Here is a 24,811-nt window from a genome sequence, read left to right as displayed (position 1 = left end):
CTCTTGGAGTTCTTCAGGCAGTTGCTGCCTGAACCTGACCATACCTTAAATGAGTTTCGGAGTGAAGGCTTCTGTGATCTAAATGCAGCCTAAATTGTTTATTGCCATCCTATTTGCAAATAATATCTGAGACATTTTCTAAATAAAGACTACCTGTATTTTGCTTTCTTTCCCTACCTAGCTTGCTCTCATTACAATTAACTTAGTCATGCATAATTAGATATATACAGTACTCAGTTATAGATAAAATGTTAACACTTGGGTAAATATATTACTGTATCCAAAGTAATGTTTATGAATTGTATTTACTGAAAAAAATTAACTTGCTGTATATATACATATATAAATTAGGTGGTTAATAATGTGCCATATAAGATAATACCACTGAAAATTAAAATGTAGAACCAAATTCACACACTCGCCTGTGGTATCTACTGTAAACTGTGCTTAAATGTGTAATTGCTTGTTCTCATAATTCTGTAATGTAAACAGGATGACCTAAGCTTTCACATGTATAGGATGATCTACGTTTTCACAAATTTTCAGAAAATGTGGAACAATTGAATAAAATTGCTTGTTTGCTTTTGATGTCCAAAGTTGGAGCAATAAATTGAAGTGCATAAATTGGGTAAAACAGAAGAATTGTCAGTGTTAATATTTAAACTTTGGATATGGTTTTTAGCCAGGATGCGTTCTTAAATGCACTGGCAATACATAATCCAAAACAATTGTAACCTGCCTGAATCACAGAGGTTTTTGATAAAATCGGATATTTTTTATTTTAAAAAGTAAAACTCGAGCATCAAATCGGGTCCGAAACTATAACTTATGGTAGTGAATCTGATGCGGCAGAACACAAAGGATTATATAATTTGAATGGGTGACATGAAAAGTTTTGTCAAAATGGAAATTCTGCTGTTGGATACCGTTTCCTCTGACAGTTTGTTAAATAGTGCTTGAAGCGCTGCAGGACATTAGGCAGAGATGAGAAAAGTTTACCGTGATTGATATATATGCATTTTAAATGGTTAGGCATCAATTATGTAGTGAAGCGCACAATCCTGTAAATTCTGCTGCAATAGATTTAACTACGCTAACCTTGCAGTCAGGGGAAGCCTAATGAAGCCTAGGCGAGACCAAGCGCGGCGCGTCCCGGACGCTAGGTGGCATTTTTCGACACCCTAACTAGGAAAGCCTCCGAGCGACCTGCTCCTCCTTCCGGACGCCCAATGACTCCAACGCGCAGACGCGAGCGCGGGAACCTGAATTAGTTTCGAGGGGCAACTGGACCTCTGTGCTGATTCTTTCTGCAGGTATTACGGGGTGGGGGGTAAGAAACTGGCAGACACGAAAGCAAAAGTCCGGGTCGGGAGCACGAAAGAACGGATCTCTCGCTTGTGCGGAGAAGGGGCGGGAAAGCGGCTTGGGCACAGTAGGAGGGAAACGCTTATATGGAAACTGTCACAAAGGGTTGCGTCCCTGAATTGTGCTATGTCGGTAGGTTCGGGGGAAGTTTTCCTTTTTTCTGGACAAAAGTGGGTGCGCTGTGCTACTCGCCGAGGGTTAAGATGAGAGAGGTTTATTTTAGATTAAATAAGAGTCCCTTCCCAGTATATGATGCAAGAAAGTAGTTCTCTGGACTCAGACGGTCGCTCCTCCTCCTCATTAGTTATCAGAAAACAAGGTAATATGTTGATACACAAGTAGCACTTGGCTTCAGGATTAAAGGAAGGGTTTTAAAATAGAGAAATCAATAAGTTGAGTGAAGGGCTTGCTAATTTAGCTACGAATATAGCATCCTCAACAAAACGTGGAGCCAGATCTTGACTCCAAGAAGCGTTTATAAACAAGTGGAAGAGCATTTTATTTGTGTGGGTTTGGGATCCTTTTCTCCTGCTTCCAAGTCTAAAATTCCATGAACGAGGAGAATAATAATCAGCCTCAGTCATGAACGGAGGTGGGAAGATGGATAGGAGGATGTCTGTACAAGCTGCTGTGTCTCATCTTTCATTGTTTGTATTGTAACCATAACCCTTTTATGCCTTAGAGAAATTCAGATAATGTAAGTTAAATGCTTTGAACATTCTGAAAGAACAGAATTTAAGGTGTTATTTTTGCAAACCCAGCTTTGCTCTAGTCTTCTTGTGACTTATGTCTCCTTGAAGTTTCAGCAGTCCTACTTTTGCTTTTCTTAGTAAAAGCTGAAGGATTTATTCAATTTGAAGAGAAATCAGAGTTGCCATCTTTTGTTTTAACAATATATTCATGTGTATGCTTTAATTATATACAATTTAATTTTCATCTTATGGCTTCATTGTCATTGTTCTCCTTTTGAGGAATCTTAATCCTTAGCAAAAGAACCATAATGGAATGGTTTTATTGGGAAAAGACCAATATATGAGAAATGAGAGCATTTCTCTTACTTGTCATAAAATCCCTAGGGTTGTAACACTATCACTACATATACTGGGCTTTTTAAATCTTTGCATTTTTATTCTATAAATTTATAAGTTGTAGAACAGGAGTGTCAAACTCAATTTCATTGAGGGCTGCATCAGCTTTGCGGTTGTCCTCAGGGCGGCGGGTAGGTGTAGCCAGGGTGGTGCAGCCTACTGGGTGGGTGTGGATGGAGTGGGTGTGGCCTACTGGGTGGGCATGGCCAGCTCTACATCATTTGCGTCAAAGGTTCCTGTGGGAGCCTCGGCAGGAGTGGGACAGATCTGGCAGAAGGGGGTGGGACCGGGGCAAGCACCAAGGCATGGTCCACAGGAAGAGCCTCATTGTTCCTCTCAGGCCATGCGAGGGGGGGCTGGATGGTGCCGCGGGCTTCCCGGAGCCCTGGGTAGCAGAAGTCAAACGCCCAGCCTGTCCCTCAAGCACCTGTGGCACCAAGCCCAGCCCCACTACCCCAATGGGGTGCCCAGCTGCACTTACCTCCTTCTCAAGGCTGCTTCTGCTGTGCTTGCTCTCCTTAGTCAGGTTGCTCATGATGGGTATGAGGGCAAAGTCAGAGGAGGCCCACTCCCTCTCCATGGGAGGAGACCTGGCTTTGTATCCAAAGCTTCCTTAGGAATAGGATGGGAAACTCCCAGGATAGGCCAGGAGGAGGGTGCAAGGGGATGGTGAAAGAACAGCAGGGCAGGACTAAGGCAGGACTTCCCTCAGACCCTCCTTCTCCTTCCTTCCTTCCTTCCTTCCTTCCTTCCTTCCTTCCTTCCTTCCTTCCTTCCTTCCTAAGAACAGAGTGGTGGGAAAATATTTGAGATGAGGGAGGGAGAAAAACAGGCAAGAAACGCAGCTGGGGAGGTGTCACTCTTCGTGAGGAATGAAGAAATGCACCATCCCAGGAAGTGGCCAGTACATGGCCCTTGCCTACTTTACATGTCTGGCTTGGTGGGCTTTGGGGGAGGGGACACCATGAGCAACGTGAGAGTCGAAGTTACCTGCTCAGTGCCGTCCAGCCCCTAGCCTGCTTGGTTTCGGCAGGCAGCAGGGCGCTCTGCTCACAGCGCCGAGAGGCTGAGCCGGGGCAGTATGAAGCTCGCCAGGTTTGCACCTTGCTGCCTGCTGGGCAGGGGGCTAAGCGGCGGCACACTTCTTTTTGAATTTGCACCGCCTGCTCAGCCTCTCGGTGCCCCACTGCCTGCTGAAACCCCTCCCCTGGAGCCCATCAAGCCAGATATGTGAAGTAGGCAAGGGCCATTTGCTGGCCACTTCCATGCAATGGTGCCTTTCTTTATTCCACACAAAGGGTGACACCTCCCCAGCGTGCGCCCAGGGGGCAGGGCCAACGCGGCAGGAGCCGGTCCCTTGCTGTTTCCAGATGGCCTTGTGGAGTTAAGACTGAATGCGTTTCAGCATAAATGGCCACCACAAAATTGTACATTGGCTCCCGGGTGGCCTGGGCCAGGGCCAAGGCAGCAGGGGCCATTCCCTCACTGTTTCCGGGATGGCTTCGCAGGTCACATGAAACACGTCACAGGCCACATCCGGTCCCCGGGCCTTGTGTTTGACATGTCTGTTGTAGAATATGATGAAACTAAGAAAAAAGGAAAAAAATGATTAGCTGTCTACCAGCCATTTGAACAGGCCTAGAATATCCAACTGACATACTATAAATTACAACAATGCTAATTTGTGTGATACTTGTAAGATAACATAACAAGCCATAGGGCTTAATTCTTTGATATGTTTTCCATTGTTTAGGTTAATATTTTTCAGAATGGTAGGTCTGTTTTATGTTTAAGTTTAAAACCATAAATATGCAGGACCAGTACAATGATAGCCATGCATTGAGCAATACTAATTTCCATCAAAATAAAATTATCTTCAAACTTTTTATCTACTTTTTACAGAATGAAAGTAATTACATGTGAAATTGCATGGCACAACAAAGAACCAGTGTACAGCTTAGATTTCCAGCATGGAACTGATGGTAAAATCAATAGACTGGCTTCAGCTGGCGTAGACACAACTGTTCGTGTGAGTTAAATGTCGATGATATTGCTATATTTTTACATGTTCTCTTGCAATATGAAAACTTTAATTTATGGAACTGGAAAGTTTTATGTATATATCCCTAAAGATTTAGAAGTTTGGTCATAGAACAGCAAATATTTTATTTCTGTACATATATTCAAATTGATTATGAAAATGTTAAAATGTTTTATTATAACATTTTATATATAACATACAACTTTCAAACTGTGTTATCATTAGGATTTTTGGGGAATTTTCAATTTTTTAGTTATTCTGATATTTTTGCTTTGGATGTTGTGTTTTTATAACCAGATATGGAAAGTAGAAAAAGGACCAGATGGGAAAGCAATTGTAGAATTCTTATCCAATTTAGCTCGTCATACCAAAGCAGTGAATGTTGTACGTTTTGCTCCCAGTGGTGAAATTCTGGCTTCTGGTGGTGATGGTATGTGTAAACTTGGCATTGAAATATTGGTTTTAAATTTCTTAACATTTAGTAAGAAAATAGGTGTGTTTATTTTATATACTGTATTTATGCCCGTTTATAAAGGAATGAGGGTGCAATGGCTCAGTAGTTAAGGACTCTGGGTTTGTCAGAAAGCTGATAGTCCAGGTTTGAGATCCGAGCGCCGTGCAATAGGGTGAGCTCCCTTTGCTCGCCCCAACTCCTGCTCACCTAGCAGTTCAGAAGCATGCAAATGCAAGTAGATAAATAGGTACCACATTGGTTGGAAGGTTCTGGGCACCTCGGTGTATAATCATGCTGGCCATAGGACTATGGGAAATATCTTCAGACAACACTAGCTTCCTCCCTAAGAAATGGAGATAAGCACTGCCCTCTAGAGTCGGAAAGGACTGGACAGAGGAAACTTTTACCTTTATAAACGAATAGCTCAGTAGCTTTTCTTGTAATGCAATTATGGTTATTTTTCAATCTGAGAATCTTATAAAAGACAATTGTACTTTTCTTTAAACATTAAAAATAATATTATAAAGTTATCAGGTTATTTAGAGAAATGGAATTGCAATAGTAGTAATACTGTCTATATCTTAAATTACTAATGTACTAATCTTATTCTTAATTGGCATGTAATTTTTTCCTGTATTTCATAATTGTTGTATTGAGCTGTGGAAACAATTTTCTACTGCAGTCATATAGTACCATTGGTGTAACAAGGAGAAAATAAACTGAGTGTTACAGATGACAAATTTAAACAAAAGGCCAGAAACAACTAAAGAAATCCCAATTTTACACTGAGTTTTAGTACTCAGTGATGAGGGATATATACTGTATTGCTTAGTTCAATCATGAACTGTATATTACACAGAAATTACTTCCATTAAATTCAACAGGTTTTATTCCAGATAGACCGCAATTCTATCTATGCCTAACTCTAATTCTGTTGTGGCTAGCCTCATAAACCACTATTGTGGTTAAGGCATCAGGCTAGAAACCAGGAGACATGAGTTCTAGTTCTGCCTTAGGCACAAAGGTGACCTTAGGCCAGTCATTCTCAGTCCTAGGAAGGAGGCAATGGCAAACCGCTTCCAGAAATCCTTGCCAAGAAAACTTTGAAGGCTTGTCCAGGTAGTTGCCAGGAGTAAAAACCTGACCTGAAGGAACAAAATAAAATTTTGTAATACTATGTAATAATAAAATAATAGTTGGAAAATTGCCAAAGATTTTTCAGAGAAATTAATGTTCACAGATGCTGCAATTTTATTATGGAAGTTGAATGACAACAAGGAGTTAGAAGCAGTTGCATTTCAAGATGACGAGGATGATAACCAGCTGAACAAAGAAAACTGGACAGTAATCAAAACTTTAAGGTAGCTTTCTCAACTTTTATTGAAATTTCACTGAATGAAATAGTATCTTGAGCCAAGCTGCTAATTATGACAAAATTGTAACAATATAAGACTGGCTTACTTGTGTACTTGAGCTCTATTTTAATAGTTAGCTAGAATATTTACCAGCATCATCCCATTAATAACTTACTTCCTTTTTATCAGTTTCTTTTTACTATGCTTCTTTTAAGAGGTCACCTGGAAGATGTATATGATATTTGCTGGACTCCTGATGGAAATTATATGGCATCTGCCTCAGTTGACAACACAGCTATATTATGGGATGTCAATAAAGGTAACTAATTGTTAATGCTCAAATTGCATGAAATTACATGCAATGAAATCTATAACAACCAGACTATTCACATGCTTTGAATAAATGTATGTATGCTATGTATTCTTCTACATATTATTACAATCTCTTTCATTTTAATTGTAAAGGCAAATTGATGAGTCAGATAAAGTAGCATGCTAATTAATTTACTTGCCTAATGTATCAATAGAGGACTAGAAGAATTCAGGTGTGCATATATTGTATTTATATGCTGAGATATTTACTGGGAAAATTAGGAGGTATATTAATAATAGCAATAACAGTTTCTACAAATTGGAAAATACTATGAATGGTAAAACCATGTCTATTTTTTTATATCTGTTATACTTGTTAGAGCAAATCTTGACTGTTAGGCCATCATAGAACCCTTGACAATAGCACTGTGTAACACATTGGATCTGCAACATGAAGCAGTCATGGTGTTTGATGGTATGGGACAGCTGGTACACAACCTTCTCAAGGTTTTCTCCTATAGGTTTGCATGTCCTGAAGCCACTTTCACCAGCTATTCCAGATAATGGAATATCTGCTGCTAACATAAACATTTGTCAGGATAACCTTGGAAAAGCACTGAAGCAGCCATTCCAAGCCTTCAAGTAGCTGTATCAATTTTATATCTTTGCTGTATGAATCTAGAACAGTGGTTAAATTACAAATGAAATATTCTGTCAAAGCATGCAGACCTACTATCCATGCCAAATAAATTAACTTGGACTTATATAGATTTGTAAGTGGATTGAGTGCCAATGATATGGTACAACATTACATCATTATAGAAAAGAATATTTCCAGCTACAGTAAAAGATTTCAGAACCCATTAAAAGGGATATTTACTCATGGTTTCCTTTCTTCCCTTTTAAATTTTATTTTGTAACATTTGTAGCTCTTTGTGGATAGTATGTTAGAAGCAGCAAAAAGAAGTATTAGTGTTAAGAATATTAAATTTGCAACCAAAGAGCATTTCAAAATTATTAGATTGCTGACTCCTATTTAAAACAAATATGCAATTTAATTGCTTATAATAATACCGCTTATTTTTATATCATTAAAGAGTATGTACATATTTATTTTTAACTGCATAAAAATGAAATAGTTTATTGTACTTATTTCTCTAATTAGTTTCTAAAATGGAAAGAAAAAATATAGGTTATAAAAATTGATATGAGGGAAATTGCTATAAACAGAATTATTTGTCTCACTGTTTTGAAAATTAACTTAGTGTTGTTTCTAGGGCAAAAGGTTTCTATTTTTAATGAACACAAAAGTTACGTGCAAGGAGTTACATGGGACCCTGTAGGACAGTACATTGCGACTCTTAGTTGTGATAGGTAAGTTTTTACTGCTTGGAATATGAGATTGTTATTTTAATTGATTCTGCATTGTATAAAAGTGTTTACAACAGTTAGGCAGTATATCTAATAGTCCATAGTAATGCAGGCTAGAGGCCATAGAATCTTTTGTTTTATGTGCTGCTATCCACCAATAAAGTTTATGTTCTTTTCTAATATTAAAAAAAAATCAGGTACTTGTTCTATTCAGATACATATATATTCAAAGATCATTGGAAATAACTCTCAGATATAATACAGTAATCTTATTCATCAATTTCCTTTAAATATTACTGTATTATTATATTGTTCCTAAACAAAAAATGGTATAGATCTGTGCTAAATGGTATTAGTGTTTCACAAGGCTTTGCTTTTGATTTAGCTGAGATGCTTCAAGATGCACAGGAGCTATCTCCAACTTATTCAGACAACTTCATCTTTTTTCATAATTTTACAGCTGCGGGAAACAAGCTTCCACTTCAGCCATGTGTGCCTAGAAATATGGCCTGTCTTAATGAGTCATGGTCTAGCATTACATTTATACTTCTGCACATCCTTCCAAATCAAATCCAAATCAATGTACAAGCCTAATTGTAGAACATTGAAATTGATACAAGTGTTTTTTCTAGAAAAGCTTTAGAACGCAGGCATTTTTATCACCATGCAGTTACTTAGTTCAATGTTTGTAATTAATACTTTTCTTTTATGCAGGATACTGAGAGTGTATAACACACAGACCAAGAGAGTGGCATTCAATGTTACTAAAATGTTATCAGGAGGAGGCTCTGAAGGAGAGGTCAGAATTAATTAAAACTCTTTCTAGCTATAGTTCTGAAATATTAAAAATATTTAAATATTTTTATAATATTTATATGATAAATAAATATCAGTGTATTTATACTCTTTATCACTGAAAATATACACTGGAGAATATTTTCATCATTGTTTTTAATTAACAGATTCTGCCCTTCATTTTTGCCCCAAAAGAGAGCAGAAATGAGGAGACCAAAAAGGAATGAGAATTTTCAGAGATTAGATCTCCTTTTTATCTTCCATTCTACATTATTGTCCTCATTTCAGATAGTAATATAGCATTCCAAAAGATACTTCTTTCATTCTAAACCACTCCAGTTGGACAATGATGTGGGGAAGAGAACACCAAGCTATTTTGAATGAATTCATGTCACTGGAGCCTGGCAGATTACATGTCAGGGTGTTAAAGGAACACCTTTATCTGACAGTAATCTTGGAGTGCAGGGGATTTGCAGAAAAAGATTATATTATAATCTTTTTTAAGGGCGAAAAAAATTGACCCAGAAAGCTGCAGATCAATCAGCTTTACATCAGTAGCTGGGAAATATTTAGAAAAAGATAATCAAGTTGTGGCTTTGTAAACATTTAGAAAGGAATAAGATCTTCACTAAATACAGGATGGTTTTATTAAAAATAAATTATGCCAGATTAATCTTATTGATTTTTTTCTGATACAGTGACTAGATCAGCAGATCAAGGGAATGCTTTGAATATAGTGTACCAAGATTTCAATAATGCATATGATAAAGTTGACTATAGCTTCCTGATTAATAAAATGGAATGAAATGGGATGGATGGTCTAATTACTAGATGGTTTCAGAATTGTTTGAACAAATATTCCCATCATTTGTCCTTAATGGATCTATTATATTTATATGAAGAGAGTTACGTAGTAGGAACTTCAGGATTCTGTCCTGGGCCAGGTATTTAACATTTTTATAAGTAACTTAGACGAGATAAAAGGGATGGTCAGCAAATCTCCAGATGAAATACAGCTGATGATAATTGCTAATATCTCAGAAAACAGGATCAAAATTGAAAAGGGTTTGGAGACACTTGAACCTTTTGCCCTTTTCAATAAAAATCCAATTCAGCAGTGAAAAATATAATATTCTGCACTTCGGCGGGAAAAATCAGATGCACAAATACAAGACAGGCAATACTAGGCTGGTGGCAGTGGTGGTATATCCATAGATGAAGGGCAAAAAACAGTGGATCAAGCTTTACAGAGAGGAAATGGAATTCAATAAGGAATTCTTTATTGACAATAGGAGCTGTTAAACAGTGGAACAGCCTGCTTTCTGGAGTTGTGGGGACTTCATCAGTGGAGGTTTTCAAACAAATGTTGGGCAGCTACTTGTCTAAAATGGTTGAGGCTTCCTATCCATGGGCAGGGATGGAGCTAGAAGACTCTCAAGTTGCTTCTGCTCCTAATGATATTCTGAACATTTAGACATGATTGCTGTCACCACCATGCCTATAGCTAGATATGGGATCCACATGTATAAACAGTAAAATATCAGAAGTATGTGGTGTATATACTCAATTCAAGATTGTTTCACTCATTTTTTTTAGTAGTTAGTAACATGTAGTTAACTGATTAAAAATTCCTCTTATGCCTTTGCTTCACAACTGGGTTTCCTAGCATGAGTCTTGCAAGTGTCTATGGGCCTTCATATACAGTACCTTTCATTGGAACCTACAAAGCTTTCACATCTTTTTACATCTTTAAAGCTATTTTTTATTAAAAGTACCTGGCATGCTATAAAACAATTTGACTGAATTGTATTTATTTCCAAGACGTCTTTAGCCATCATATGAGCTAATGAGCTTTCTCAAAAAATAAAAATGAGCAGCTAAAGTCCAGTACTTTTGAAAGTGTACCTATTTTCCCAGGAAAAAAAGAAATATAGGGGGGTGGGGGGATAGTTAGCAATATATTGGTGCTTTTAATTTTGTGACTAGCAAGATTTCCCAGCTACCATCTTGTGAAAGTTCCCAATCATATTCTCAGAATCCCAGAATTGGTAAATTGGATTTGTTTCATTTTGAAATTTTTTTAATATATGAATTTATCTACTGAGTTAAATCAACTTTAAAAAATACCAAAAACAGGAAGATATTGAGTAAGTTCTAAATCAGATTGTTTTTAAGGTTGTTGCTTGTTATATTTGTATGTTGTTTTCCTATCTGACAAGGCAGATCTATAGATTCAGTAAGTATAAATTAAAAATGCATAGATACATGTAAAAGAGAATAATTTCTTAAAGATTGAGACATTATTTGTAAGTAATCCCCAAATATTACTGGATTGCAAATCCCTTTGATAGAATTGGAATTTAGCAGCAGATTGAGATCACAGTATAAACTAGACTATGACTTTCTGAATAAAAATCCAAAATCACTGTGTTTGTTCATGCAGCGATTGGTATTGAACAGAATTGTTTTATCATTATTAAAAAAAATTCAGGTGAAAAGTTATAGAATGTTTCACGATGACAGCATGAAGTCCTTTTTCCGGAGATTGACTTTTACTCCTGATGGTTCTCTACTTCTGGTTCCTGGTAAGCAGTTTTACTTTCATTATTTCATACAGTTCTATAGAGGTCATGGGTCTCTGAGCATTTTGAAAAAAAAAATACCTGTTCACGTTAGCATGTAATGTGAGGCATGTTGACATTTTTTATTATTTTGATTAAATCAGAAACATGACTTTTGTTGTCAAGGTCTGCATTCCAAATGTGAAATATTTTGGAGAGATTGGATTTTGCTCTTTAATTCCTCAACTCCCAAATTACACAAAAAGTATTTATATTTCTTTTGAGTTCAAAGGGGAATATTTAAATTGTGGGTTTTAACTGTAGATTTTTAATGTTGTACACCTCCCAGCGTCACTCTGTGTGAGTTGTGTGGCTATATAAATTTGGTATGGATGGATGGGTGGGTGGATGGATGGACGGACGGACGGACAGACAGACAGAGAGACGGACGGACGGACGGACAGAGGGATGGATGCATGGTGTATTCGGCAGAGAAGCTTGAAAATCCTAGAATAGATCCAACTCACACAGCGGAAATTGTAGAAATTAGACTAGGGGAAATCTCTGTATGTGTTGCCTATGTTTTATCAAAAAGTTAGTCTCCAAATCTACATTCCTGAAGTCACCATTAAGTATTTACTAGACTGGGAATGCCCCTTTATGGATTACTGCCTTGTCGTGGCGAAGGGGCTTGTGTAACTCAATGAAGCTATAAGCTATGTCATGCAGGGCCACCCAAGACGGACAGGTCATAGCAGAGAGTTCTGACAAAATGTGATCCACTGGAGAAGGAAATGGCAAACCACTCCAGTATCGTTGCCATGAAAACCCCATGGACAGTACTAAAAGGCAAAAAGATATGACGCTGGAAAATGAGCCCCTCAGGTCGGAAGGTGTCCAATATGCTACTGGGGAAGAGCAGAGGGCTAATACTAGTAGCGCCAGAAAGAATGAAGCGACTGGGCCAAAGCCGAAAGGACGCTCAGCTGTGGATATATCTGGTGATGAAAGGAAAGTCCGATGCTGTAAAGATTTTTTCTCCATAGGAACCTGGAATGTGAGATCCATGAATCAAGGCAAGCTAGACGTAGTCAAAAAAGAGATGACAAGACTGAACATCGACATCTTAGGAATCAGCGAACTAAAATGACAGGAATGGGTGAATTTAACTCAGATGACCATCAGGTATACTACTGAGGGCAAGAATCCCTCAGAAGAAATGGAGTAGCCGTCATAGTCAATAAAAGAATAGGAAAAACAATACTGGGATACAATCCCCAAAATGACAGAATAATCTCAATTTGAATCCAAGGCAAACCATTCAATATTACAATAATCCAAATCTATGCCCCAACTACTGGTGCTGAAGAGGATGAAATTGACCGGTTCTATGAAGCCCTACAGCACCTTATAGAATTAACACCAAAAAATGATGTCCTTATCATCATGGGGGATTGGAATGCTAAGGTAGGAAGCCAAAAGATAACCAGAATAACAGGCAAGTTTGGCCTTGGAGTACAAAATGAAGCAGGGCACAGGCTGATAGAATTTTGTCAAGAGAATACGATGGTCATAACAAACACTCTTTTCCAACAACCCAAGAGACGGCTGTACACATGGACATCACCAGACGGTCAACATAGAAATCAGATTGACTATGTGCTCTGCAGCCAAAGATGGAGAAGCTCTATACAGTCAGTAAAAACAAGACCAGGAGAGTAAAAACAAGACCAGGAGCTGACTATGGCTCAGATCATGAGCTTCTCGTTGCAAAATTTAGGCTTAAATTAAAAAAAGTAGGGAAAAGCACTAGGCCACTCAGGTATGAACTAAATCATATTCCTAATGAATATACAGTAGAGGTGACAAATAGATTTAAGGAATTAGATCTGATAGACAGAGTGCCTGAAGAACTATGGATGGAAGTTCGCAACATTGTACAAGAGGTAGCAACTAAAACCATCCCAAAGAAAAAGAAATGCAAGAAAGCAAAATGGCTGTCTGAGGAACCTTTGCAAATAGCTGAGGAAAGAAGGGAAGCGAAAGGCAAAGGAGAAAGAGAAAGATACACCCAATTGAATGCAGAATTCCAGAGAATAGCTAGAAGAGATAAGAATGCCTTCTTAAATGAACAGTGCAAAGAAATAGAAGAAAACAACAGAATAGGGAGGACCAGAGATCTCTTCAAGAAAATTGGAGATATGAAGGGAACGTTTCATGCAAAGATGGGCATGATAAAGGACCAAAATGGCAGGGACCTAACAGAGGCAGAAGAGATTAAGAAGAGATGGCAAAACTACACAGAAGAACTATACAAGAATGAGCTTAACGTCCCAGATAACCACAATGAGATGGTCACTGACCTCGAACCAGACATCCTAGAATGTGAAGTGAAATGGGCCTTAGAAAATCTGAGCAACAACAAAGCTAGTGGAGGTGACAGTATTCCAGCTGAGCTATTCAAAATCTTAAAAGACGATGCAGTAAAAGTGCTACACTCAATTTGCCAGCAAATTTGGAAAACTCAACAGTGGCCACAGGATTGGAAAAGGTCAGTTTACATTCCAATTCCAAAGAAAGGCAATGTCAAAGAAAGTTCAAACTATCGCACCAATTGCACTCATTTCACATGCTAGTAAAGTTATGCTTAAAATCCTACAAGCTAGACTCCAGCAGTATGTGGATCGAGAACTACCAGAAGTACAGGCAGGATTTCGAAGAGGCAGAGGAACTAGAGATCAAATTGCCAACATACGCTGGATCATAGAGAAAGCTAGGGAGTTCCAGAAAAAAATCTACCTCTGCTTCATTGACTATGCTAAAGCCTTTGATTGTGTAGATCACAACAAATTGTGGCAAGTTCTTAAAGAGATGGGAATACCAGACCATTTTATTTGTCTCTTGAGAAACCTATATGCGGGTCAAGAAGCAACAGTGAGAACTGGACATGGAACCACTGAATGGTTCAAAATTGGAAAAGGAGTCCGGCAAGGCTGTATACTGTCGCCCTGCCTATTTAACTTATATGCAGAGCACATCATGAGAAAGGCAGGGCTAGATGAATCAAAAGTTGGAATTAAGATTGCCGGGAGAAATATCAACAACCTAAGATATGCAGATGATACCACTCTAATGGCAGAAAAGTGAAGAGGAACTAAAGAGCCTCTTGATGCGGGTGAAGAAGGAGAGTGCAAAAGTTGGCTTGAAACTCAACATTAAGAAAACCAAAATCATGGCATCCGGCCCTCTCAATTCCTGGCAAATAGATGGGGAAGAAATGGAGGTAGTGACAGATTTTATTTTTCTGGGCTCCAAGATCACCTCAGATGGGGACTGCAGCCAAGAAATTAAAAGACGCTTGCTCCTGGGGAGGAAAGCTATGGCAAATCTAGACAGCATACTAAAAAGCAGAGACATCACCCTGCCAACAAAAGTGCGTATAGTCCAGGCCATGGTTTTCCCAGTTGCAATGTATGGCTGTGAAAGTTGGACCATAAGAAAGGTTGAGCGCCAAAGAATTGAGGCCTTTGAACTATGGTGCTGGAGAAGACTCCTGCGAGTCCCTTGGACTGCAAGGCGTTCAAACCGGTCAGTCCTAGAAGAGATCAACCCCGACTGCTCTTTAGAAGGCCAGATCCTGAAGTTGAAACTCAAATACTTTGGCCACCTAATGAGAAGGAAGGACTCACTGGAGAAGGGCCTAATGCTGGGAAAGATTGAGGGCAATAGAAGAAGGGACGACAGAGAATGAGATGGCTGGATGGAGTCACTGAAGCAGTAGGTGTGAACTTAAATGGACTCCAGAAGATGGTAGAGGACAGGAAGACCTGGAGGAACATTGTCCATGGGGTCGTGATGGGTTGGACACGACTTCGCAATTAACAACAACAACAAGAAGACTGGGAATGTCACCCCATTTATATCAAATTGCCCTTCCCAACTAAATCAATTTGCCTTTTTTAACTTTTGTTTTAATGAAAAGCAGAACACTTTATTCATTGAAAGAAGATTGTCTCTGTTAATATGTTATCCAGATTCTCTCCCTCATAATATTGAAAACTTGAAAAATAAAAAAACAGAAAAGAGAATATTGTTTTAGAATCACAAATACAATAAAACAAGACATTACCATTATTTATTCCTGAAGACTTCCCATAGCATTGTATCACTACAATTGCCATACAAAAGAAATGACAGGGCAATGTAGCAAAGATTTGCATTCCTTCACACTTTCTGTTTTTAAAATTGGAAATCTATCAAATGAAATGAAATCTCAACCACAGAAGATGTAAGAAATCTAACTCAAAAAATAAGACTGAATACACAGCATATAAAGGCTGAACCTTATGCAAAATATCCTATTTTTCCTTGTTTTCTTCACCTGTTTTTCTAAAGTGTAAGCATGTAAACAGTTTAAAACCAGAATAATTACTCAGTTTATTACCTTGTTGTTGAGTTCTTATTTCATTTATTTATTAAGCACCCATCTTGTCAAATGTGACCCTAGGCCATTTACAATGATATGTTTTTAACTTCAATTTTTGCCAATATGAAATTATCAAAATTAAGAGATTCTAAACTAATTAGATTTCTTTAGCTTATGATTCTGCTTGAATGCAAAAGCAAAAACATTTAAAGCAAACTCAATTAGTAAATATAAGTATTCCAAAATATGCTATGCAAAATAATGTTACATATAGTTTCAACAAAAGTGTTCCACAAATTTCAGCTGTACCTGGAATCAGGAATATGGCTGTTCCTTTGCATCTTTTAAAAAGAGCATTTTCTATTTCTGTCATCTCCTATACATGTTATTCTTTTGTAGTAATGAATTATGAATGAATTGCTTTCATGTTGCTTTCAAATCTTATTGCATTCTTTGACCAAGTGACAAAATTAGCGGACCAGAGGAATGCTGTGTATAATTTACTTGGACTTCAGTAAGGCATTTGACAAAGTAGATCCCAACCTACTACTTGATAAGATAGAAAAATGCAGGTTAGACAGCATCATCACCAGATGGATCCGCAAATGGCTGACCGGCCGTACTCAGCGTGTGGTCCTCAATGGAACCACATCTATATGGAGGGAAGTGTGTAGTGGGTGCCCCAGGGCTCTGTTCTGGGCCCAGTGCTCTTCAACATCTTCATCAATGATTTGGATGAGGGGATAGATGGGGAACTCATCAAATTTGCAGACGACACCAAGCTGGCAGGAATAGCCAACACTCAAGAAGACAGGCTTAAGATACAGGAGGATCTGGACAGACTTGAACAGTGGGCGCTATCTAATAAAATGAAATTCAGTGGTGAAAAAAGTAAGGTTCTACATTTAGACAAGAAAAACCAAATGTAAAGGTATAGTATAGGGGGTACCTTGCTCAATAGTAGTAACTGTGAGAGTGATCTCGGAGTCCTAGTGGACAATTACTTAAATATGAGCCAGCAGTGTGCTGCAGCTGTCAGAAAGGCCAATACAGTGCTAGGCTGCATTAACAGGGATAGAATCAAGATCATGCGAAGTATTAATACCACTCTACAATGCCTTGGTAAGGCCACACTTGGAATACTACATCCAGTTTTGGTCACCATGATGTAAAAAAGATATTGAGACTCTAGAAAGAGTACAGAGAAGAGCAACAAAGATGATTAGGGGACTGGAGGTTAAAACATATAAGAAACGGTTGCTGGAATTGGCTATGTCTAGTATAATGAAGAGAAGGACAAGAGGGGACATGATAGCAGTGTTCCAATATCTCAGGGGCTGCCACAAAGATGAGGGAGTCAAGCTATCTCCAAAGCACCTGAAGGCAGGACGAGAAGCAACGGGTGGAAACTAACCAAAGAGAGAAGCAACCTAGAACTAAGGAGAAACTTCCTGACAGTTAGAACAATTAACCAGTGGAACAACCTGCCTTCAGAAGCGGTGAATGCTCCAACTTTGAAGTTTTTAAGAAGAAACTGCACAGCCATTTGTCCGAAATGGTATAGGGTTACCTGCCTGAGCAGGAGGTTGGACCCGATGACCTCCAAGGTCCCTTCCAACTTTTTATTATTATTGTGGTTGTTGTTTTTTCGCAATAATGTGCCTCTAATGAACTTCTTTTAATTTGTCCTGATAGGAAGATACATGGTCAAAGATCTGCATTTCTAACTGTTGTCATGTGTTATAAACCACTTTAAGTATAATATGAATATATACAACTATCTTAGATATAGATATTAGAAATTAGAAATTAGATTATTTTCAATAGAACAATAATGCAAATCTTCATTATGGGCTATGTACATTTGAAGCAAATATAAACATATGAATTATTTAAATTGGCAATGTTGATTACACTTGGCATTATCCAACATTGTAAAACTGACATTTTGGCACTGTTTTCATATTCTCAGCAGGCTGTGTGGAATCAGGTGAAAATGTAATGAACACTACTTATGTCTTCTCCAGAAAAAATCTGAAAAGGTGAGGGCTGAATTAATTCCATATTTATGTAAATATTAAATGCATTCTGTAATTTCTATTTTTATTTTTAAATCCTGCTGTTATTTTTTAGACCCATTGCTCATCTACCTTGTCCTGGGAAGGCAACATTAGCTGTTCGTTGCTGCCCTGTCTACTTTGAATTGAGATCTGCATGTAACAAAGGTATTTTGAATCTGTTAGATAGTTGTTTATATTGCAGATTTATTAAAAAATAAATTAAATATAATTAAACTATTCTGTTCTACATCTTCCTCGTTTATAACGCAAAATCACAAACCTTATTTGTCATCTCCAGCTCTCTGCTATATACCAGTACTGTGTTTTATGCTGTTTCATTTTATTTAACTTAGTATTTATCACTAACCCCTAAAGTCTATATTAGTTTATCTTAAAAGAATATTTAAAATTAAATTAAAATTAAAATGTTACATTATGGTAACCAATAAAAACAAGTTAAATTATGCTATGACATGTTCTACATCTGTAGTAGCAAATCATTGTTTGTGTGTGTGTGTTTACACACAAATACATACATACTAAGTGTTTTTCCGGTGAAACCGGTCTAATAGAACACCTGTTCTATTGCTATGATTACTTTTCAGCCCCAATCTAAGAGCATTTTGCAGGCTAAAGTTGCTACTACGATAAACTATTTCTGTGTTAAATTTAGATTTTGCCAACAAAGTAGTAACTGTAGCCTACAAAACGCTCCTAGATTGGGGCTGAAAGGCAAAAGTAATCATAGCCATAGACCAGGTGTCCTATTAGACCGGTTTCACCGGAAAACACTTACTATGTATCCTCCCTGGTTCATCTGACAGAAGTGAGGAGAACACCTGTCTTAGAGGTTAATACAGCTGCCTAACATGCAAACGGCCCAGGTTCAAATCTCAGAAGGGTATGGCTAGCTGATGAGAGTTAAATAGCTTGAAATAGCTATACTAGTCTCCCTTTAACTCTTTGTCAGCAAAATCTAAATTTAACATAAATACATACATATGGGGCGATGTGGTAGCTCAGCGGTTAAGATGCTGGGCTTGTCATCTGGAAAGCTGGCAGCCCAGGTTTGAGACCCGAGCACCATGCGACAGGATGAGTGCCTGTTCTTGCCCCAGCTCCTGCGAGTAGATAAATATGTGTCACTTTGGTGGGAAGGTAACAGTGCTCCGTGATGTCATGCTGGCCACATGACTGCAAAAATGTCTTTGGAGTGCACTGGCGCAATAGCCTTGAAACAGTGATGAGTACCGCCCCTATAATCAGCAACAACTAACGGAGTAAAATCTACAGAGACTCCTTTATCTTTTTTTTATGTATATATGTATGCAAAAAGTTGTTGCAATTCAATATTCTTTAAATTTTTCAATGCCAGTAAATTGTTTTCTATTTATAAGATAAGATAACCTTTATGTCATTTTTTTACTATGGGCAAAACGGCACACATCAAAAATGAAATTTAGTTGCCCGCTCTCAAAGTAAAACACATACATGACACACACCTAAACATACTATGTACAACATATGTATAGACCCACACCCCTACATATACATAGAAAATAAACATTAAATACTGTCCATCTTGAATATATAACGGAAGGAGGAAGCTTGAGAGTTCACAAGGTTAATGCTGTATGGAATGAAACTATGGCTGAATCTGGATGTTCTGCTTCGGATACCACGAAGCCTCCTCCCAGAAGGTAACAAGGAAAACAGGTCGTGAAGAGGACGTGTAGTGTCCCAGATGATGTTACAGACCCTGCTCAAGTAGCATTTCTGTGCTATGTCCTGGATGGGAGGGAGGGAACTGCCAATGATCCTTTTGGCCATTCTCACTACTCTCTGCACCGCTTTCCTATCTGAAGCAGTGATGCTTCCAAACCAGACTGTGATGCTGGTAATAATATTCAGAGAGAGACTTCAAATCCCATACTGAATAAGAGTTCCTTCTAATCAGTGATTAATAATCAAATTGATAATAAAATTTTAATAAAATTTAGAATAATCAAATTCTGTCTCTAATCATTCTTAAATATAAGAGAATCCTGTAGTAGTTTATAATCTTGTCAGTAAGGTATGATTTTTATAAGAAACATTTTTGGTTGTTATAGAAGAAACTTCCCAAAAGATTGGTCTAACAAATCTGCCTTATCGGTTGGTTTTTGCTGTTGCTTCAGAGGATTCTGTGCTCTTCTATGATACACAGCAAACCTTTCCTTTTGGTTATGTATCTAACATACATTACCATACTCTAAGTGACATTTCATGGTAAGTAATTTGTCTTTTTTAATGGTAAAAATCTGTCTTAGTTTGCATACTTAATACTGTTGAGTTTCTTACTACCTTTCTTCCAAATGAACAAGAAAAATATTGTCTAATTTCACAGTTTGATAAAGTATTTTTAATACAGGTAATTCCCCAGATACAAGTGTTTATTTAGCGATATTTCACAAAAACAAGGTTATTCAGAAAGGGTACTTAAATTAAAAATTCAAAATTGTGATCAAAAACAGGCCTCTGTAGCCAAGTGACTTGGATTCAGTCATGGCTGCTGTGATGGCCATTTAACTCTGTGACTTGCCTGGGCCAGTTCAGGCCTACAAGTAGCTGAAAGTGGGTTTTTGTTTTGTTTCACTTTGTTTTTTGTGCCTGGTCACATGGCCAAGTAAGATTTTTGCAGCCAGTAGAACCGTTTGTTCTTGTTTTCCTGGAGCAGCGTGGAAGATCTGCTGCTTGTTGGGCTTGGGGACAGGGCTTGTAGAGAGCTAGAATTACTTCTGTAAGTATTTTAAAATATTATTTTTTGTTACTCTATAATACTATACTGTATTGTTTGTAATTACTTTGGGAATTGCTCTGCTTTTTATTGTTTTGTAAGTACAGTATTTTGCAAGATTGATTGTTTGCATTTGCCTGAAACTTATAGCATGTGGCTGCTGCTGCTCCTTTCCCTAGCATAGACCCACCAGAGATTCTGCTAAAAGTTACTGGAAGGAACCCCGTTTTGGATTTTGGCTGGAGAGGCTTGTCCTGATAAGGAGCAGTTTTTTTTTTTTAAAGGTTTTAAATTTAGATTGCCTCCAGAAGTTGTGTGTGTTCTCTCACTGGAGGCTTTTAAGAAGAGTCTGGATAGGCATTTATCAGAAATACAGTATAGTACTGTACTCTCTTGTGAGAGCAGTGGGTTAGACTAGATGACCTCAAGGTCCCTTCCATCTCAGTTACTGTTGCAAGCCAACAGTTCTGTAAACTCCACCCCATCTCTCTCTGCATGCCTGGCTGGAGATGCTTAAGCTAATGGCCAGCAAGTGTTTGTGTGTGTGTGTTTTAAAGCAGTCGGAGATTTCTGTAAACTAGAGACACTTTACTTTAATGGCAGCTGCACTTGTAGAGTTCTCCACCCGCCTGCCTACCAACAAATGGATTTTTTTTTAAAAAAAGCCTACTACCTACTTGGGAGGCAGTTTACAAGTACTGTTTCCAACTGGAAACAGCTGATTTGTGGCTGGAAACAGCCTGCAACGGTGGCAAGAAAAGTCCCTCATTTCAGGCAGCCATTGGAGGAAATAGTAAATCAAATCTTTGTTCATTTAATGACCCATTTGATTCAATTAATGAGTTTGATTTTAAAATGTTGTAATATTGAATCTGATTCATTTGACGATTACAAGTCTAATGGGCAGGGTCTATTAGGCTCGTACCTCGGGGACTATCTGTATTGGCAAAAACGCATGCATGTATAAGAGAGAGAGAAACATAAGAAAAAGTAACATTACTTTTGCAAATAAGTTATTCTTAGGCAAAATAAACAATGGTAGTATGGCTTCAGAATGACTTCAGGACCACAACCCCCAGTCTGTGGCCCAGTGCTGGGTCAAAGTCTATTCAGAATCGAGCTGCAGAAGTGGCAAGTGCTCACACATGGGCACTAAGCTGTATTTGTGAAAGTGGTATGCACGCGCATGCACCAAACCATTCCCTCTCCCCTCGCCACTGCCTGTCCACTGAACCGGAAAGGTTGGGGACCACTGCCTTAAATAACATATTTAACTGAAAAAAACTTAATTTGTGATTCCCAGTTTGCCTACCATGTCAAATTAGTCTTGCAACTCCAGTTGAGACATATCCTATCAGTTTTCTTCCCACCCCAAGAAATGTCAATGGGATGCGCGTGTGTGCATGTGCGCGCACACACACAAACACACACTTATATCTTCCTCCTTCTTATCCAGAAATGACATTTTGGAAAAGGACACAATATGTACAAAAATATTGAATTAATAACTATTCAGGTTGGCTGCCTGTTAAATACTATTAATAAATTGATCTCTATATGCAGATATATTCTCTTTTGCATACAAATTGCTCTCACGTACCAGAACACATAAGCACTGAAACACCAATATGTTTTCTTTCCCTCCTTCCAGTAGTAACAGCAGAAAAGAAGAAAATGGATGGGATAAAATGAACATAAAATTATTGAGATGAAAGCAAAATGTTAACTGGATGAGGAAAAAGAGAACAGAATTCTGACTTAAACTTTATACAAACATCAAATAGGTTTCTATCGGTTCCCTATAATCTTAGCTGATTTATTTTATTTTTTAAAAACTGGATTAAAATACATTAAGCAATCTTGCTAATCTTCAAAGGCTTTTCAGCAGTGAACTCTGAAGTTATTTCACTTCTTGCTCATGCTTTTATCATCAACAATTTCTGTTTTTATCAATCAATGTAATTTGATCCTTGTCAGGCAATTGAAGTAGAGGTTACTCATTTCCTATTAGCTAAATATGATAATATGTTCAATTATTTTACCATGTTTAATAGTTTCAGACATTAACTATAATCCATTTATGCTTTCATTCTAAATGGATCACTTGGGTACAAATATCAATTAGATTCAAGTAATTTTCCAGAGTTTTATGTGTATATTTTTGTTACTTGAAAATAATCGGGGCTGTTATCTACTTTTTCCCCATAAAATTTTCCAGGTCTAGTGATGGATCATTTCTTGCTATTTCTTCTACGGATGGATATTGTTCTTTTGTGACATTTGAAGAAGGTGAACTTGGAATCCCATTGAAAGAGAAGCCAGCCATTAATATCAAAACACCTAGCACGGCGGAAAAGAAAATTAAAAAGGGTCAGTCTCCGAGTGTTGTCTCTCCAGTTTCAAAACCAGTGGATGGCAGTCTTAAGTCTGGAGAACCATCAGCTACATGCCAGACTCCAACCAATAGTAAAGACTTGTACTCCATACCTGTTACGGTTAAAAACATCTCCATGTCATCTTCTGAAGATAAAAAATCTGTGCAGCCATCAGTTCACACATCAAAAGTAAACCAATCCAGGAGGGTTACATTGAATACTCTACAAGCATGGAGTAAGTCACCAAGGTAAGTTTAACGTTACAATTTGGAATCAAGAAATAAACAGGCTTCCAGGAATGATAGCTCTAAAGTGGAAGAGTCAGGAGAAACAAGGAGAAAGGGGAAGGAAAGTTGAAGGAGAAACGCATTACTAAAGAAAGCAGGTAGGAGAAAAATATACTTGCATATCTTCTAATGTGCCATGGTTTTGTTCTTGTTCTTAGGAGAGTTGCATTGATTCCTCTAAAAGCAGCTACTCCAGATTCTTCCAGAAATACAACTCAGCATGGTAAAATATCTTATTGTTGATAATTTATTCAGATGTTATTGTAAAACAATTACTAAGTAAATTGATTTTATTTCTATTGGTCATAATTTGATGCTGCTCCTTCTGGTTGAACAACCGAGATAGCATTATAAAGAATATATACGTCACCAGTCCAGGTTTTTAAAATACTAAAACATTTCTTGAATTCTTCAATATTTCAGAGAGACCATCACCACCTGAAGACCAATTACAAAATCCACCATCACCTAAGCGACTAAGAATGGATGAAACTCCATAACTGGATTTCCTGAAAATGAAAACAAAATATAAATCCATCGAAATGCTTTGTTACAGTGGGGACCTTTTTCTACCACACAGTTACCATACTCTGTGAAAGAGGTTTACTCAGAATGGCATTTGCATAAAACATGACTTTGTGGTGAGGAAGAAAATGCATCAGCGGTTTTTAGACATTTTAAGCAAAGTATTGGCTATATAATGGACCAGTAAGGATTCACAGATTATATGAGAAAGGCATAAGTGTTGTGTTTTCTTGGCTCTGTATCTGGTAGAGAAATCATTGCTTTTCAATTGACATTTACTTAATTATTTAGCTAATTGGCACAGTATATTTGTAAACTAATATATTCCTTCTTTCTTTCAAATCTTTAAGGTGGGCAGTTGGTTACTTAACTGCCCTACATTAGTTAAATGAAAGTATGAGTAAATCTGAATGTTTTCCTTACACACCAAGTAAATGTACCAGAGATTAGAAGTTGGATTTAAGTTTGAAAGCCTTCACTACTTAAATTGTCTACATTCAGGCTCATTAAAAAGAAGTCTTCAAATGTCTATGTGATATAAATTTGTTTATGTGTGGGCAATGGGTACATTGTTTTAAACAGTTATACATTTCTAATTTTAAAGATTATATTGTAAGAAAACTGTTTCAACTGTTCCCATAGAATATTTAACGTTAACATTCACACTTTTATCTGTATCCTCTGGTGTTTGTTTTAGTCATTTGCTTTTTAAAAAATGGTCATCTCAAATTGAATTAAAACAAAGCAAGATGCTATGAGGAATCATGAGAAAGAAAACAGTCAACTTTTAATGGAGATATATAATATAGTATTCAAGTAAATTGTGTTGCTGTCCAAATTCTTATTTAAATATTAAGATTAATTCATAAGAAAGAACTTGGATTATTTTGCACTCAATTCCAGAAGAGCTGAACTATATTGTGACAAAAAATATAGCAAAGCAGAGTTGTGCCATTTAGGAGGCAAGCCTGAAATTCCATGCATACTTGTCTAAAAATAAATCACATGATGTTTCAGGCC

At 37.6% G+C, this 24,811-nt stretch overlaps 1 protein-coding gene across 2 annotated transcripts; it reads left to right on the top strand.

The window, feature by feature from the left end:
• The first annotated feature begins 1,171 nt into the window (after positions 1–1,171).
• CHAF1B (chromatin assembly factor 1 subunit B) lies at positions 1,172–24,811 on the top strand. 2 transcript variants are annotated; one of them, XM_039370029.1, is made up of 14 exons: positions 1,172–1,313; positions 4,356–4,482; positions 4,792–4,924; positions 6,189–6,309; positions 6,519–6,622; positions 7,893–7,989; positions 8,701–8,785; positions 11,273–11,366; positions 17,741–17,810; positions 17,902–17,993; positions 19,940–20,096; positions 22,823–23,227; positions 23,425–23,489; positions 23,690–24,811. In XM_039370029.1, the coding sequence occupies exons 2-14, from the start codon at positions 4,357–4,359 to the stop codon at positions 23,764–23,766; spliced, it is 1,626 nt and encodes a 541-aa protein (XP_039225963.1). In that variant the 5' UTR covers positions 1,172–1,313; position 4,356; the 3' UTR covers positions 23,767–24,811. The 2 variants fall into 2 exon arrangements, with proteins under 2 accessions (XP_039225963.1, XP_039225971.1); XM_039370037.1 differs by lacking the exon at positions 1,172–1,313 and adding an exon at positions 1,381–1,497.

Source organism: Crotalus tigris, unplaced genomic scaffold (assembly GCF_016545835.1).
Source record: "Crotalus tigris isolate CLP2741 ecotype Arizona unplaced genomic scaffold, ASM1654583v1 scf7180000017601.7605149639:7615979, whole genome shotgun sequence".
Classification (NCBI taxonomy): Eukaryota; Metazoa; Chordata; class Lepidosauria; order Squamata; family Viperidae; genus Crotalus; species Crotalus tigris.
Note: the sequence above shows the minus strand (reverse complement) of the source record. Positions and strands in the feature narration are given on the sequence as shown.

Excerpts from the sequence above, each read along its gene's own strand:
- CHAF1B (XM_039370029.1), top strand. The coding sequence starts at position 4,357 with ATGAAAGTAATTACATGTGAAATTGCATGGCACAACAAAGAACCAGTG. Across the intron at positions 11,367-17,740 it reads TTCTCTACTTCTGGTTCCTG|CAGGCTGTGTGGAATCAGGT; the intron begins GTAAGCAGTTTT and ends TCATATTCTCAG. Across the intron at positions 17,811-17,901 it reads TCCAGAAAAAATCTGAAAAG|ACCCATTGCTCATCTACCTT; the intron begins GTGAGGGCTGAA and ends GTTATTTTTTAG.